The sequence below is a fragment of the Lactuca sativa genome, chromosome 3, assembly GCF_002870075.4.
Source record: "Lactuca sativa cultivar Salinas chromosome 3, Lsat_Salinas_v11, whole genome shotgun sequence".
Taxonomy (NCBI): Eukaryota; Viridiplantae; Streptophyta; class Magnoliopsida; order Asterales; family Asteraceae; genus Lactuca; species Lactuca sativa.
The window spans coordinates 38,060,821-38,075,445 of NC_056625.2; the positions used below are offsets into that span (position 1 = coordinate 38,060,821).

General features: G+C 34.9%; 3 protein-coding genes across 3 annotated transcripts; 1 reads left to right on the top strand and 2 right to left on the bottom strand.

The window, feature by feature from the left end:
- LOC111905207 (uncharacterized) lies at positions 1–851 on the bottom strand. Its single transcript, XM_023900895.3, has 3 exons — positions 717–851; positions 363–503; positions 1–278 (listed from the first exon to the last, which is right to left on the bottom strand). The coding sequence occupies exons 1-3, from the start codon at positions 816–818 to the stop codon at positions 201–203; spliced, it is 321 nt and encodes a 106-aa protein (XP_023756663.1). The 5' UTR covers positions 819–851; the 3' UTR covers positions 1–200.
- A 161-nt stretch (positions 852–1,012) lies between these two features.
- LOC111905205 (glycosyltransferase family protein 64 C3) lies at positions 1,013–2,072 on the top strand. The gene has a single exon (XM_023900894.3). It carries the CDS (start codon positions 1,013–1,015, stop codon positions 2,048–2,050), a length of 1,038 nt encoding a protein of 345 aa, XP_023756662.1. The 3' UTR covers positions 2,051–2,072.
- A 1,341-nt stretch (positions 2,073–3,413) lies between these two features.
- On the bottom strand, positions 3,414–5,057 carry LOC111905208 (AIG2-like protein D). Its single transcript, XM_023900896.3, has 5 exons — positions 4,733–5,057; positions 4,285–4,357; positions 4,050–4,142; positions 3,795–3,878; positions 3,414–3,669 (listed from the first exon to the last, which is right to left on the bottom strand). Exons 1-5 carry the CDS (start codon positions 4,885–4,887, stop codon positions 3,580–3,582), a joined length of 495 nt encoding a protein of 164 aa, XP_023756664.1. The 5' UTR covers positions 4,888–5,057; the 3' UTR covers positions 3,414–3,579.
- Between the last annotated feature and the right edge of the window lie 9,568 nt (positions 5,058–14,625).

Sequence of the window (14,625 nt, forward strand, 5' to 3'; positions counted from 1 at the left end):
TAACAAAATAAGAGTTTCGGGTTTAGAATCGATTGCATATGGATCCATTTTTTCCTATCATTAATGGGTCAAGTTGTAAACATTATAAATGAACAGTTCTTAACAAGACATGCATCTAACATGCTAAACCAACCAATTGAGTCTTTTTAATCATCTTGATAGGTAAGACAATGGAAGAACAACATTGATCCCAAAAAGTTTCAGTTTTCGCCATCACTTTGATCAGGGAAAGTAACACATTTGAAAACTTTGCACTTGGAACACAACACATACCCAACCTGTCAACCAGGTTACATCACTCACTCAGTAACCATTTTATAACTATAAATTGTTCAATCCAAAAAAAAAAAAACATTACTTACAGCTCTACAAGATGGACATCTACGATAGATACGATTGTTTTCAGATTTCACATTAGTCTTTTGCCCTTTACAAAAATCACAAATCAACCATCCTCTCCCATCACAAGGTTCACATTCAATGCCCCCATCAACCTTTATACCCTTAAAATATTCAAAAAACGAATCTTGATTCAAGACTCAAGGGTGGATAATTGATCAACCATAGATTATCAAGAACATAACACATCAAACTGTCAAAATTTTGATACTTTAGACAGAAGAAATCATGTGATATGGAGAAAATTGAAATCAAACATGTGGGTATATGAAATACCATCGAAATCCATACATTTATGTATGTAAATATATATATACCTGTTGTTGAAGAGAAGTGCAATGGATGGGCTTTGAAAACCTGTTCGAATTCAAAGAAATCAGAGGCATCAATGGCAGCTTGGTTACACCCAAAAACGCCATTTTTGTTGCTTCTTCCTCCTTTGAGGATAAAGATTTTAAAGGGTGAAAATGGAGAACACCCACCACCCATCAAAGCCAAAAATTCAACCTTATAGTTGCGAACAAATTACGCAAGTGCCACCATCCTTTTTCATTGCTTTTTATAAATGTAAATTTACTTCATTACTAGTGTCACTTTCGGAAATAAATGAAGAATGACCACTGGTAAAGTCATATTCATCTTCATCGCCGTCGCTTCGTCACGCTTCTTCATCGTTTTCTCCCTCCGGTTACTTTCCGGTGATCATTACTGTGACCTTACGCGCCTACCGTCCCCACAAGCTCTCCGATCAGATCAATTCACGGTGTTGATTAACGGCTACTCGGAATCTCGCATTCCGATCCTGCAGACAGTCACCGGAGTGTATTCAAGTTCTCCGTCTGTAGCTGCCGTGGTTGTGTTATGGGGAAACCCTACAACGCCCGCAAAAACCCTTGTGGAACTCTCACATAACCTCTCGATCTCGTCTCCTGGAGACGCGCCGATCTCAGTAATCCGACAACCGTCGTCTAGTCTCAACGCCCGGTTCCTTCCCCGCCCATGGATTTCAACACGCGCCGTCCTAATCTGCGACGACGACATCGAGGTCGACCCAAAATCGATCCAATTCGCTTTTGAGATCTGGAGGAGTCGCTCGAACAATCCAGAACAACTCGTGGGGCTGTTCGCCAGATCTCACGAGCTAGACCTCAGCAGCCGTACATGGATTTACACCGTCCACCCCAATCGCTACTCGATCTTACTCACAAAGTTCATGTTAATGAAAACGGAGTATTTATACGAGTACAGCTGCGAAGGAGGTGAATCAATGGCGCAGGCGAGATCAATCGTGGATGAGATGGGGAATTGCGAAGACATACTGATGAATTTCGTTGCAGCAAACAAGACGGATATGGGACCGGTTCTTGTCGGGGCTAAAAGGGTGAGGGATTGGGGGGACGCCAGGAACGAAGGTGTAAGGCGGCGGGGGCGAGGATTGAGAGCGGCGGGAGAGGAGGTGGCGGTGGGGTTGAGTAGTAGGAAAAAGGGTCATAGAAGAAGGAGAGGAGATTGTATAAAAGAGTTTCATAGGGTTTTGGGGAAGATGCCATTGACGTACAGCTATGGAAAGATGGTTGATTCGATTGGAGAACAAGGGCTTTGTGAGAAAGGTGGGAAATTGGTGTTTTGTGATCAACAAACAGTTTTCTAAATGCATTAATGGTTATCCTTCATGCTTTTCTGTAACTTATTAATTCTTTTCTAGAGTAGCATTGATCATCACTGCATCCGTGTATGCAATATGAATGAAAATTGCATAGCATCACACAGTTGCATACTTGCATTACCTCATATGATTTGTTAGGGAGAAAATATAAAATTGGGCTATTCTTCTAAAAAAAAATTTTAAAATTATGAAATAACCTATGTGACCTCAAAATTTCATTTGTTATTTTATTAAATTAAAATTTTATATTTAATATATATATATATATATATATATATATATATATATATATATATATATATATATATATATATAAGGTATTTATTAGAAAGAGTTTATATATGTAATGTATTCAATATATTAAAGCCTCATTAATTTTAATAATTCAAATTTTTTTTCATTTTTCTTATAAATTCAAATTTTTCAAATTATTAAAATTTTATATTTAATTTTTTTTAAATAAACCCATGTAATATATATGTCTCACACCTAATAAAAGCATATATTAAACACTAGTGCAATTTTATTTGTCTAAAAGTGATGATAATTTTTTTACACCTTAAATTCTATGGGTTCATGGATTCACCCTATATAAAATCGCAGTCCATAAGTGAAATTGCATCCCAATAAATGCGATTTCAATGACCATTTAAATGACTTTTTTTAAACATCAATATCATCTATATATATACCACATAAATGATTCGAACCCTGACCCTCACAAATGAGAGGCCACTCCTACCGCTTGAGCCAAAGCCCTTTGGTTTGAATTATTTCTTATTATTATTCTTTTGCTATTTCTAAAAGATAATTATATAATTAGATTACATTGTCTTGTTCTCTTTGTCAGATCTTATTAATCATATTCTTTGTAAAGCATTTTTAGGCCATATTTTTCTAAATTATGTAAAAGATTTATTGCATATCGTAAAACATACAACATTGTTTAGTCGGTATATTAGCTTATTTCGTGCATGAGTATTGAGTAGTGTGTCTAACATACTGTAAAACAATGATAAAAATAAGAGACGGATCCAAGAATGTATCCGTTGGGGCACTTGTGATGTCACATGTCGAAATGTTAAAAATACAAATAAACAGTTCGACATATCAAAACAAAACGGTCTAAAATTCCATTTCATTTTAATTAAAAAGGGACCACAAATAATCTATTTTAACATTGCAATAATTAAAAAAAATGTTAGATCATGTCTTTAATTATTGTTACTAAATCGTCTTATACTAAGATTTCATCATCTGGAAGCAATAATCGATGGACCAATTGATAAGATAAGGTAAAAGCTTTTGGAAAGAACATTCTACGCGTAGTTATGTAACTTTATAGAAGTAAGGTTTCAATGTGGAGATTTTATATTGTAAAGCTTGTATCTATGTATGGAAAAAGTATAGTGTGAAAAGTTAGCATCAAAGTAGTGATTCAAGGGAACTATGTATCAACTTTTAGATGCTTAGGATTAAAACATCATACACAATTTTGCATAGTATCATTGCAATCAAGGCAAGGAAGATGCAGTGTCCTCCAGTTCTTCAACAAAGCTCTTTGTCATTTTCAAATAATCTTCCAGCTTCGACTCTTTCCACTCCTATCAAAAAAACCAACATTCATTAAGATATATATGCTTTATGTCTCACAAAAAAAGACAGCGAATTGGTCTATATTAACTTAATATGTACTATAAATCGCATAACTAATTAAAACACACTTTACCTCAAAATCCCATTCTCCATATAAATCAGGATCACTGCTGTTGGCCCAAATGTACACATAAGCCTGTAACACTTCAGACGTATCCTGCACAATCAGTATAATCTTAGCATCTATTGATTTAAAAGTAAATGATCTATAGAAACGATTTTGTAAACTTTAAACCATTTAAGTCATTTGCTGATAAAAGGAAACAAATGAAAATAAACTTTATTCTTAGAAAATATAGATAATTAAGATAACATTATAAACTAATACCAGCAAAGAAACATCAACAGTCCTCTTGTCATACTCTTCATCTTCATATGTGTCCAAGATATATAATTCTGAAGCAGAAAGCCCAGAGAGAACCTGATGTCAAATCCTTTACCGATTAGATTATATGTGTATCATGTTAATGATCTTCACGTAGAAACAAATTAAAGCCAGATACAACTATATGATTTAAGTACCATGAACATATTACAGTATATGAAATGGAAAATGAACATACCCTCCCTGTAATTTTCTTGTTTTCTACAGGTATAATTGCAGGATAAACGCGCCCTTTGATGCTAAATCTATGACTACAAAAAAGAAATTATTATCATACATGATTCACTAATTGAATAACAAGCTCCAGTTAAAAGTTAAAACCAAGTATCAAGTATGGGGTTGAAAATTGACTTCCTGATAGAAATTATTATCAATACAGAGAAGCCCTAATACACATCGATCCACACACGTGATTGAAGAATAATATGAATTGGCTTAGGGTTTTAGCAAAATCTAGCTATATATCTATGAATTTTTAAAAACAAACCCAAAAATCAAACAATTACACAAATAATTAAGTTCGCAGAATCAGCTTTACCCAATACAATTAGGGTTTAAACGAATACAAAATCCAAAATTTCTCATAATAAGTAATGACAAATCATGGGAAGAGGGAGGAGACTGACTAGCCGTTAAGGATCGCGGGGGAGGTTTGAGGGATACGGTTGAGGAGTACTTGAACGACGTCGTCAGCTAAGAGGCTACCATAGACAAAGACGGTATGGTCATTATTGCCACCATCCAACCCCACCGCACCGGTGTTCGCTGACGCCGTCGCCATTTCAATTCTCTCTCACTCCCCCGCTGTTTACAGAGGGAAGGGAAGTTGCGGTACGTAACCCAAAGATCGATGTTAGCAACTCTCCGAAGCTTTCATGGTCAATTCATAGTCAAAGTAAAAGGGGAAAGACAGAAAAGAACAAAAACTGACACCTCCTTGATCCTCCACCAAGTTCGGAGAGATTGGGGATCTGAGAGGAATTTATGTAATGTTTAGGTGTTAAAACCGAAATTTATATTATTATACTAACAACCCTTACAGTTTCATTTAAAGCAAACCCATCTACGTGTTGTTTTATTTTATATAATTTCCGACGTGCTAAAAAAATGGAAATGAAACCCGATTTTTGTTTAATTGGTAGGAGAATGCGAGAAAAATATGACAAGTATTGGAGGAAGTTTGATGAACTTAATGACTATATATACTTTATGTTGGATTCTGCAATGAATTTTTTTAGACATGCTTTTAGAAAAGTGATTGTGTATGATATAAAGAAGGAAAATCTTATGTTGATACAAGATCTAGATACTAACCTTTGGTGTGAAAGGTTGAGAATAGATTGGATGATTTGTTTTAAAAAATCATAAAAAAAAAAAAATGCCCGACTTTCATTCGTCATCTCAAGAAAAAGATGTTATTTCATGTGATGCAGGCAATGATTTTTTGGGGGAATTTGTGCATGTGAAAGTAACTTGGTTGCAATTGAAACCTAATAAGAAAAATAGGAAATGAGCCTAAATTTGAGTTTACTACCACGTTATAGCATTTATTTTTTCAATTAAAATCACTTGAACTTTTGATCACACTTCCTAGGTGGACTTAGGCATGCAAAAACCGGTTTTTTTTATGAACCGGGTCGGTTCAGAAAACCGGTTCGGTTCAGGTCCAAATAGTCAAAAGCGGTTCATCCCCAAACCGGTTCGGTTCCAAACCGGTTCAGTCCCAAAAATATCCGAACATATGTAAACCGGTTCAGAAAACCGGTTCAAAAATAGGTTCAAAAACCGGTCCAAAAAACGATTCAAAACCGGTTCAACGCAAATAAGCTTTTATAATTTTTTTTTTGTTTTTTGGCTAATTAGTGTAAAATAGAAATGAGTTTTTTTTTGTTTAGAGTATAAAGTACTAGATTGTCTTGAACAAAAAAAAAAATTTGGCTTCACAGTAGGTGGTTTGGGGGATTGGGAAGGCAAAGGCTTATAAGTCTTACATATATATACATACACATAACATACACGTCCATATGGACAATGTCCAAAAGGTTTTTTTTTTTTTTCCTTGTTTAATAATATACATATCTTTTCATGTATTAACTTTTTTTTTTTGGTTTTAAATTTGGTGTTTGTGTATATATAGTAAAACATAATGTATGTAAAAACTTGTTCAACTTGAATCAACACATTTTTTGGAGCAATTTTCAACCTTTTTTTCATTTTTTTTGTTTTTTTTTATATTGGAAATACATAATACAACTTCAAACATAAAAACACAAAACATCCAAATTGTCAAACTAATACATCTTCAAACATAAAATCACAAGACATCCAAATTTTTTTTTGTTTTTGTTTTTTTATTCGTCATCCGCCATGTCGTTGCGTAATCCTCTCTCATACTCGATCTCTTCTAGGGTGAGTGGCACCGACATTCCCATCGCTACTTCTTCCTCATGTACTCGTGCTTCGGCATGCAACGATGTGCTTTCTAGTACTTCAATGTCTTGTATCCTTTCCACGCCATCAAGGTAGCATTTCAAGCAAATGCACACTTCCACCGACAAAGGGATTAGTTTTGTTCTTCTTTGTGATATTACCCTGTCACTAACAGAAAAAGCCGATTCCGAAGCTACCGTAAAAGCTTGGGAACTTAGTAGATCACGGGCCATAGCGGCTAGAATCAGAAATTGGGTTTCCTTTCCTTTCCACCAAGCCAAGATATCAAAATTTTCAAACTCTTGAATACTCATTTGAGACAAGAAATCGGAACCAATGTACCTCCCGAGCTCGCTACTTGGGGTGTTAGACCGAGCTCGTTTGGAATTTTCATTCCTCAAAGTATTATAAAGCCTAATTGTTTCGTTATTTTGGTGAGAAGTGGATCCGGATGCCCCCGTATTTTGCATCATGTCATGAATGTTTGTTGAACCATATTTTGTTAAATAACTTCAAACAAATTTTGAAAAACTTTGTTAAATTTTGAAACTTCTTTTGATGCATAATCCATGTCATCATCAATTAAACCCAAATCGTAACAAATATTTTCAATTAAAGTCTCAACCTCCCTAACATTTAGAGCCGGATTCAAAGCGGCGGAACAAGTAATAATGGGAGGCATTTCTTGAAAATATTTTTTTAACTTTGCTTTCATCGGTTTCATCATATTAGCAAACATTGTGCTCCTCATTTCAAACTCATTTATTTTCGCACACATTAAAAAAATTTGGTTTAAAACTAAACAACTTGTAGGATAATAAACACCCGATAAAAAAGTAGTTGCTTTTTTAAAAACATCAAACATGTCCGTAACAAGTTTGATAGTATCCCAACTTGATTCCGGATAAGCCGTAACCTTATTACGGTCTGCAAGGTTGTCATGGAACATTTTTAAAGTATCTTTTTGATGTAAGGCACATTCAAACATTTTGCAAGTGGAGTTCCATCGGGTATTATTTTCCCAATTCGGACCTAAAAAGAGGGCATTCGCATCAACACAAAATTGCATATAATTATGATATTGAGCGTTACTAGAACTAAAAATATCTTTTAGCATGTCTTTGAAACCATCTTTTATAGTTTCAATGCTAGTTAGTCCATCTTGCACAACCAAATTAATGATATGTGCAACATATCGACTATGAAAAAAAACACCATCGCAAATTGGTTTATATTTTAGTTTTAGTTGTCCAACCGCGACGGTGTTGTTTGAAGCATTATCAAAAGATATAGAAAAAATCTTTCCTTCAAGTTTATAAGTTTTGATCACACAATCTAAAATTTTAAATAAATTTCTACCGGTGTGCAGGTACTCAAACAATTCAAACGTAATCGTACGCTTCATCATTACCCAATTAGTTGGATTAATCTAATGAGCGGTAACACAAAGGTACGCATCCGGTGAACCGTGAGGAGACGTCCAAACATCACAAGTTAAATTCACACCGGTTTCTAAAGATTGAAATCCTAAAATCAATTCATTTTTTGCAAGTTTCCACATTTCAATACAATCACGTCTAATAGAAGTACGACTCACATGTCAATATCGTGGTTGGAGAGTATCTTGGATGAGTGAAGTCAATCCGTTTGTTGTCGAAGTGGTCAAAAGGCAAACATTCTTGAATCACGAACTTCGCCATCCTATCCCGAACTTTACTCAAATCGTAACTCCACAATGTTGCTGTTGGGTTTTGAGCATTCTAACACTTTCTAAGTGTACATGCAACCCTAAATACCTTGGATCTATGTTTTCTCTATTATACATGCAAATAAGAACATCCAAGGTATTATCCTAATCTAGCATACAAAAACTATGAATGTAACAAGATAGAATACATACCTCTTGATGTAGCTTGATGTCTTCAAGCTTTAAGAGCTTAGCCCCAATAGTGTGGAAGCCTCAAGTGGAATCACAAATCACCAAGACACCTTGGAATACTTTAGAGAATATGATTACTTGGTTCTCTCTAGTGAAATTGGCTAGCCCTTCTTTAGTGTATCCACACTAGTGCCAATTTCACCAACCAAAGACATCTTTATATAGTATGGAGGATTAGGGTTAAACCCTAATACCCATGACCTTTCATTTCCTAGGATCCATGGGTTAAACACTCCATGGACTATCCATGAAAGCTTAGCCCAACCTAAATGAACTTGGCCCATTCCATATATATAAGAGTCCATATTTAATTAGTTCCTTTTGATCACTTAATTAATTATAAATTAATTCTTGATCAATACTAATTAAATAATATGATTCCATATTAATATATTAGAACTTATAATATATTAATATTAATCATAAACATACTATTCTCAAAAGATTATCCATATAAATTGTGTCGGTGAAGTGCAACCCAAATGGACCATGCCGGGTCGGGTCAAGTACATACCAAATATAGTTATGGACTTAGACATTAATCCAACAGTCTCCCACTTGGATAAGTCTAAAACTATTATTGCGTATGACTTCAAACCTAACTGGCAATCGTAGCTCTTAAAGCTGCTGTCGAACTCTGATCTTGTCAACGAACTTGTCCATTAGATAAGGGATCATATATTCCTCCATTCTAGATATCATATGGACTGAGACATGGATTATAATCATTCTCTCTGTCCATTTGTTGTTTCCCGATTTCCGATTTATGACGACTGACTAATTGAACAAATCAAATCAGTCCTGGCCCGGCCGAGCACTTCCATTTGTCATCATCAAATCATCGAGGGGCCCACAGATATCGCTTTTATCCCGAAGGTAAAAGGAACGGATAAACTTCGACTCATATGGCTTGTTCTACTACTTGTTGAATCATACACAAAGGCACGTTTTATAGCACCGAGTTACCAAATGCGTTTTCGTGCAATCAATGTACTATCAACTCATAGTAACAACTCATATCTCTAGGTTTGAAGAATATAAGATATTATCGTCTCATGATCACTCGTGATAAAATCCATGAAGTGATTCCAATGAGCGCGGGTTGAATCCAATACTCAGAACTTATGAGCACTCATAAGTGTTGTAGCCCTTTGTCCAACACCTTAGACCTCTACAAGCCAACCCATGACAGTCTTAATTCATATCTACTTCCAACATATGACCGACTGTGGATGTTTGAATAACTTAGTCATTCAGGAAGAATAACCCAGTTTATTCGGGAAGTCAAAACATGCAAAATAAAACACAATAATAATTGAATCCAATATGGTATCAACCCTTTGAACATAAATAAAACACCTTTTATTTATCACCATATGATTACACATTATTCATTGTATACTGTTTCAGCTATCAACTTTATTCTTGAATTTAAAACAATAGTTGTCCCATGCTCCAAGCATGTACACTATGTTTTCTTAAACACTAGTCATGTCACACACCAAGTATGCATACTATGTTTGTCTATGATCCTTACTTTGTGAACTAGATCAATTGAACATAACTTCAATGATTCTCTTTTCACACTCCCAAATCCTTACCGCAAATGCAAGAATTCCAAATTCATGCCATTTACTGAAATCTGTTAGATTCTAAACTTATATGCATAGATCCTCTCGTAATGATTATGCACAAAGTCATAAAGACTTGGCAACAATCATTACAGAGTATTCCAAAGGAGATCAACTCCTTGGAAATGTCCTTCTTGCATTAAGTTTCCTTAATCTTACACAGATTGAAAATTCTAACTTTGAAACATTTCCAGATTCCATTTTGACTATCACTTCTGAACAAGAGTTGCCTCCTTACAGATTATGTCAATATGGTCCTTCCAGAATTATCACTATACTTCCAATTGTCCTTGAGTAACCAATCTTTGGTAAACCTTAGATTGTCCTTGACAATTGTTTAATCCTTTTAGTCATATCCAGTTCTAAACCTTTTCCCTTCTTAATGCCCCAGGCATTTGGAAAATTTTAGAACGGATGAATATAGCACATGTAATCGATCCTATATCCGAAGCATATGGGACACGATTCATGATGTCTTACATAAAGACTAAACCAGTCTTTTGCTATAATATTTCCATTTCAATTTGCCAAGTTCTCATAATTCAGATTATGAAAAGGGATGCCGTAATCATAATCGAATTTTAGAACGCAAATAATGGACCCATATACAGAATTTCCTTATGTTGAGCCATTCCAACATGAAATTCATATATATCCTTGACTAAATGATTAAAACCTCACGATCTAAGCTTATAGATTTGAGATGAAGCATAATTTCCTCTCCCTTAATTATAGCAAAACAACTTTTTCCCAATTGAAACTTTTGTTTTCTATAATTAACATTGCTGACTTGCAATACTTATCATAATTATCATGCTCCCACTAACATGATGATTATTAGCATAACACTTATGCTCCCACTAGCTTTGACATGTACTCAGAAATCAGCTGGACAGTCTGAAATTTAGATTCATACACCCTTTCCGTAGATAGCTCACCTGTGTGTCTAAGCAATTTCAAGAACCATGAAAAGGGATACCGTAATCATGGTCTCAATTGCTTAGGCATTTGCCATTTCTCACAAGTCCATGTTAGTGTGCCGGTTAACCACACGCGCTCCACTAACGACTTTTGAAAATGCAAATAACACAATTGATATCTTCGTAAAATCTACTTAGTGAAAGCGTTTCCTCACCATCATTTTCATGAATCGGAGAGAAACCTTATGACACTTAGATTTATATGGTGTATGAGTTCCTACCCATATGAATTTGTCAAACCATAATCACAAGACAAAGTTAATGACAAATCCAAAACCATATGGATTGAACTCAATCTTAACTTCTTGCCACCTGGCAGCTCAAGGGTCTGCCATTGCTTCCAAGTTGTTATGCAACAAACTGAGAACTCTAAGAACTCATATGCAAAGCCAACTTTAACTGGAATGGGCACAGATATGTCAAAACGATAGGTTATAAACCTCAAGTCATGTGCTAGTGAAGAACTTCAGGTTTTATTCTTGATTATTTCTTGAGACTTTCAAGACCTTTAAGACTCCCACTGTCCTCTTGACATATAAGACTCCCTTGTCAAACATCCAAGAGATAATGCGGATTCTAATCAAGAAAAACACTTTACCCAATTGGCCTAAGTTGGTCTTTGTTTTATCCAAAACATCACAACTTACCAATTTCAAATGTACAAGAGTAGAAAACTTTTACTCTTACATTTGACAAGTGTTTTAAACCTTCTTTAAGACATGTCACTCAAATGACAATCTTGGAGTATGACTCTAAGACTTGTATTGGAACGAAGTATGACTCATCTTCTTGATTTAACCATTTCAACAATTCAAGTTCCTCTTCTTAGTCATAAGAATGCACTAAGATTTCCTTAGAGAACTAATTTTGATATGGTTTCTTAATCATTAAGATGATCACAAAACTGATACTAAAGTACTCTCCCATCTTTTAAGATATGAGAAACTTTTATCCTTCTGCCTAATTTGATTCTTCTTATTCGCCCTGCCATACATTGGAACCTTTTCCAATGTCTCAGAGTTACACTTAAGCTTGTAAGTATAATCATATTTACTGAGCTTTAGTAAACTATGACGAATAGTCTTATCAATCTTTTGTGGTGGACTTAATCAGTGCACAAGAATGTGTACTCGATCCCTTAGTCCTTTACTTGACTCACACATCCATGTGGCCGAGTAATTAGTCTTAATTTTCCAAAACTTGAAAGTTCTCATTCATCATGCTATACAACTTGCATGATTCCAAGTTCCGGTCCAATTGAAACTTGGGTGATGAGAATCTTTCCTTATTTGGTAAATCTAGACATTACCACAAATGAAAGAATCAATTTCATATTTCCACTCTTGCTTTTAATGGAATCATATAAGCAACAATTTTTCCTCAAAAGCCATTGTAAGGATATTTTAAAATAAATAAAATCAAAAAAATTTTCTTTTATTTTAAAACTTTGCGGAAAAACTTATCCTTACAATCCATATGAAAACTTGTTGTTATCTATTCCTAAGCAATATCTCATAACTCCTAAGAAGTTGCTCAAGAATCCGATCTTCAAACTATGCGATAGAAATCCATCTAAGCCATCAGATTCAGCATATTCTTTCTTTAAGTTTCTTCACTTTTCTTTGATTCTTAAAACATCACCATGTGACCCAGTCACATCATGTATCAGGAATCTCAGAATAGAAACTTAACAGAGTTAGATAGTGGTCTTTACCTGAAGTAGAGTCAAACTTATTGACTTTAACATCCTTAGGTAAATTTGGCAGCTTCGTGACCAATGCCCCTTCCTTTGGCAATATAAACATATGGACCCTTTGATAATGGTACACGGGACTATCACAGACTTAGCTTTTTCTCTTTACCATTTGGTCAACCGAGTTGACTCTGGCCGATCCCTTTCCATTGGGAAGAGAATGCTTTACTGGATATCCAATGTCATCATTGTCAATGTCCACAAAGTTTTAGGAAGTTGATCTTAACAAATAGATAAGATCATTAAGGGTCTTGTCATAGTCTTTTTCATAGGTGTTCCAAAAGAACTCACTATATGACTTAGAAAGTAGTTGAACCACCAACTTTCTCAAGACTTTGACACCCAACTCTCCCGGCTTGTCAATATGTGACTACATCTCCAAGATGTGATCACACCTAGACCTTGCCTTGCCAATAGGGCTTGAGTGACCTTAAACTTTTTCAAGAACTTGTGGGTTAGGGAGAATAATTGGAGGAGGTGAAAGAAGTATGATATCCATGGGACATCATCTTTATTAGGAAACCTTGTTTCAAGAGATTTGGGAAGATCATAGGTGTCTAAACCAGACATCTTTTGGGAGATATTCAAGATAATTGATTTAAAGTCCTTAATATAACACCCAATATGAAATATTAAGGCTAGGACCCAACAAACTATTTTATAACTTAGAAGAGGTATGCCGTAATCCAAGCTATAAAATATTTGAAGGTAGGTGAATGACGATTCACCAATTTCCACCAAGATAAACGAAATGTATTATTAGGTTTTAATTGGTTTTGAAACTCCTAGATCTTTGAGATTCATTGAACTTTTCAAAGGCATGTTTCAATCTCGAGTGTGCCCTTCAGGTTTTGTGACTGGGATGCCGAGGATCACAAAACAAGGTGTGAAGTAACCATGCAAATCACTTGGTACCCTTAATAAATTACCCCTCAATCGATGTGCCGGTTAACCACACACGCTCCATCGATACTATGATAAATATTAAGTCACCCTTTACCTACCTTGTTGAGTCCAAGTTAGTGTGCCGGTTAACCACACACGCTCCACTAACGACTTAGACAAAGTGTAAAGTGTAATTTCATGGGTTAGCACCTTATTCACATTTTTCCTAAGTAACTAAGATTGGGTATTATTAAGAGTTTAGTTACTTAGTATTATCATTAATACTTTTAATGAAGGGAGAATTCTAGTCCTGTCAAACCCGTTCGGCTAACGACCCTCCACCAGTCAAGCAAGCGGTGGGTGAGAGTGGACACCCATTAAGTTGCCATTTTATAGGCAACAACCTTATACCCACCTTATAGACCGGCTTCGTGAATGAGGCGTACTAGCGGTAAGACTGACTTTACTCTTATACATATATATATTATTAACTTATAATATTATAAAGTATAAGGGTTGAATTTTAACTTTTAAAATTCTAAGGGCTAACTTGGAATTAAAGTATTCATAAGAGAAAACTTTACAAATTCCAAAACTTGAGGGCAAGTTTTGAAACTATTCAAAACTAATTAATTCCATAACTTATGTGTTTAAAGTAGTTTTAATCCAAAAACTCTTCAAGTTCCATAACTTGAGGACAAGTTATGGAAGACTTTAAACTAATAAAAGAATTAACTTTTCTTTATTTTATAACTTATGGAATTAATTAAGGTTACACCTTTTTTATTTTATTAAATGAAGAGACTCTTGGTCCTCCATAACTTGAGGACAAGTTATGGAGTCATAAAACCATTTAATTAGAACTAGACTCTTCATTTTTGTAACCTTTGCCAATTTTTAT

Bases quoted from the DNA above. Each gene is read 5' to 3' on its own strand.
- LOC111905207 (XM_023900895.3), bottom strand. From the start codon at position 818: ATGGCGTTTTTGGGTGTAACCAAGCTGCCATTGATGCCTCTGATTTCT. The intron at 504-716 runs GTATATATATAT...GAATATTTTAAG, and splicing joins GCACTTCTCTTCAACAACAG to GGTATAAAGGTTGATGGGGG. The intron at 279-362 runs GTAAGTAATGTT...CCTGGTTGACAG, and splicing joins GATGTCCATCTTGTAGAGCT to GTTGGGTATGTGTTGTGTTC.
- LOC111905205 (XM_023900894.3), top strand. From the start codon at position 1,013: ATGACCACTGGTAAAGTCATATTCATCTTCATCGCCGTCGCTTCGTCA.
- LOC111905208 (XM_023900896.3), bottom strand. From the start codon at position 4,887: ATGGCGACGGCGTCAGCGAACACCGGTGCGGTGGGGTTGGATGGTGGC. The intron at 4,358-4,732 runs GTCAGTCTCCTC...TCTTTTTTGTAG, and splicing joins CCCGCGATCCTTAACGGCTA to TCATAGATTTAGCATCAAAG. The intron at 3,670-3,794 runs GTAAAGTGTGTT...TTTTTTTGATAG, and splicing joins ATGGAGAATGGGATTTTGAG to GAGTGGAAAGAGTCGAAGCT.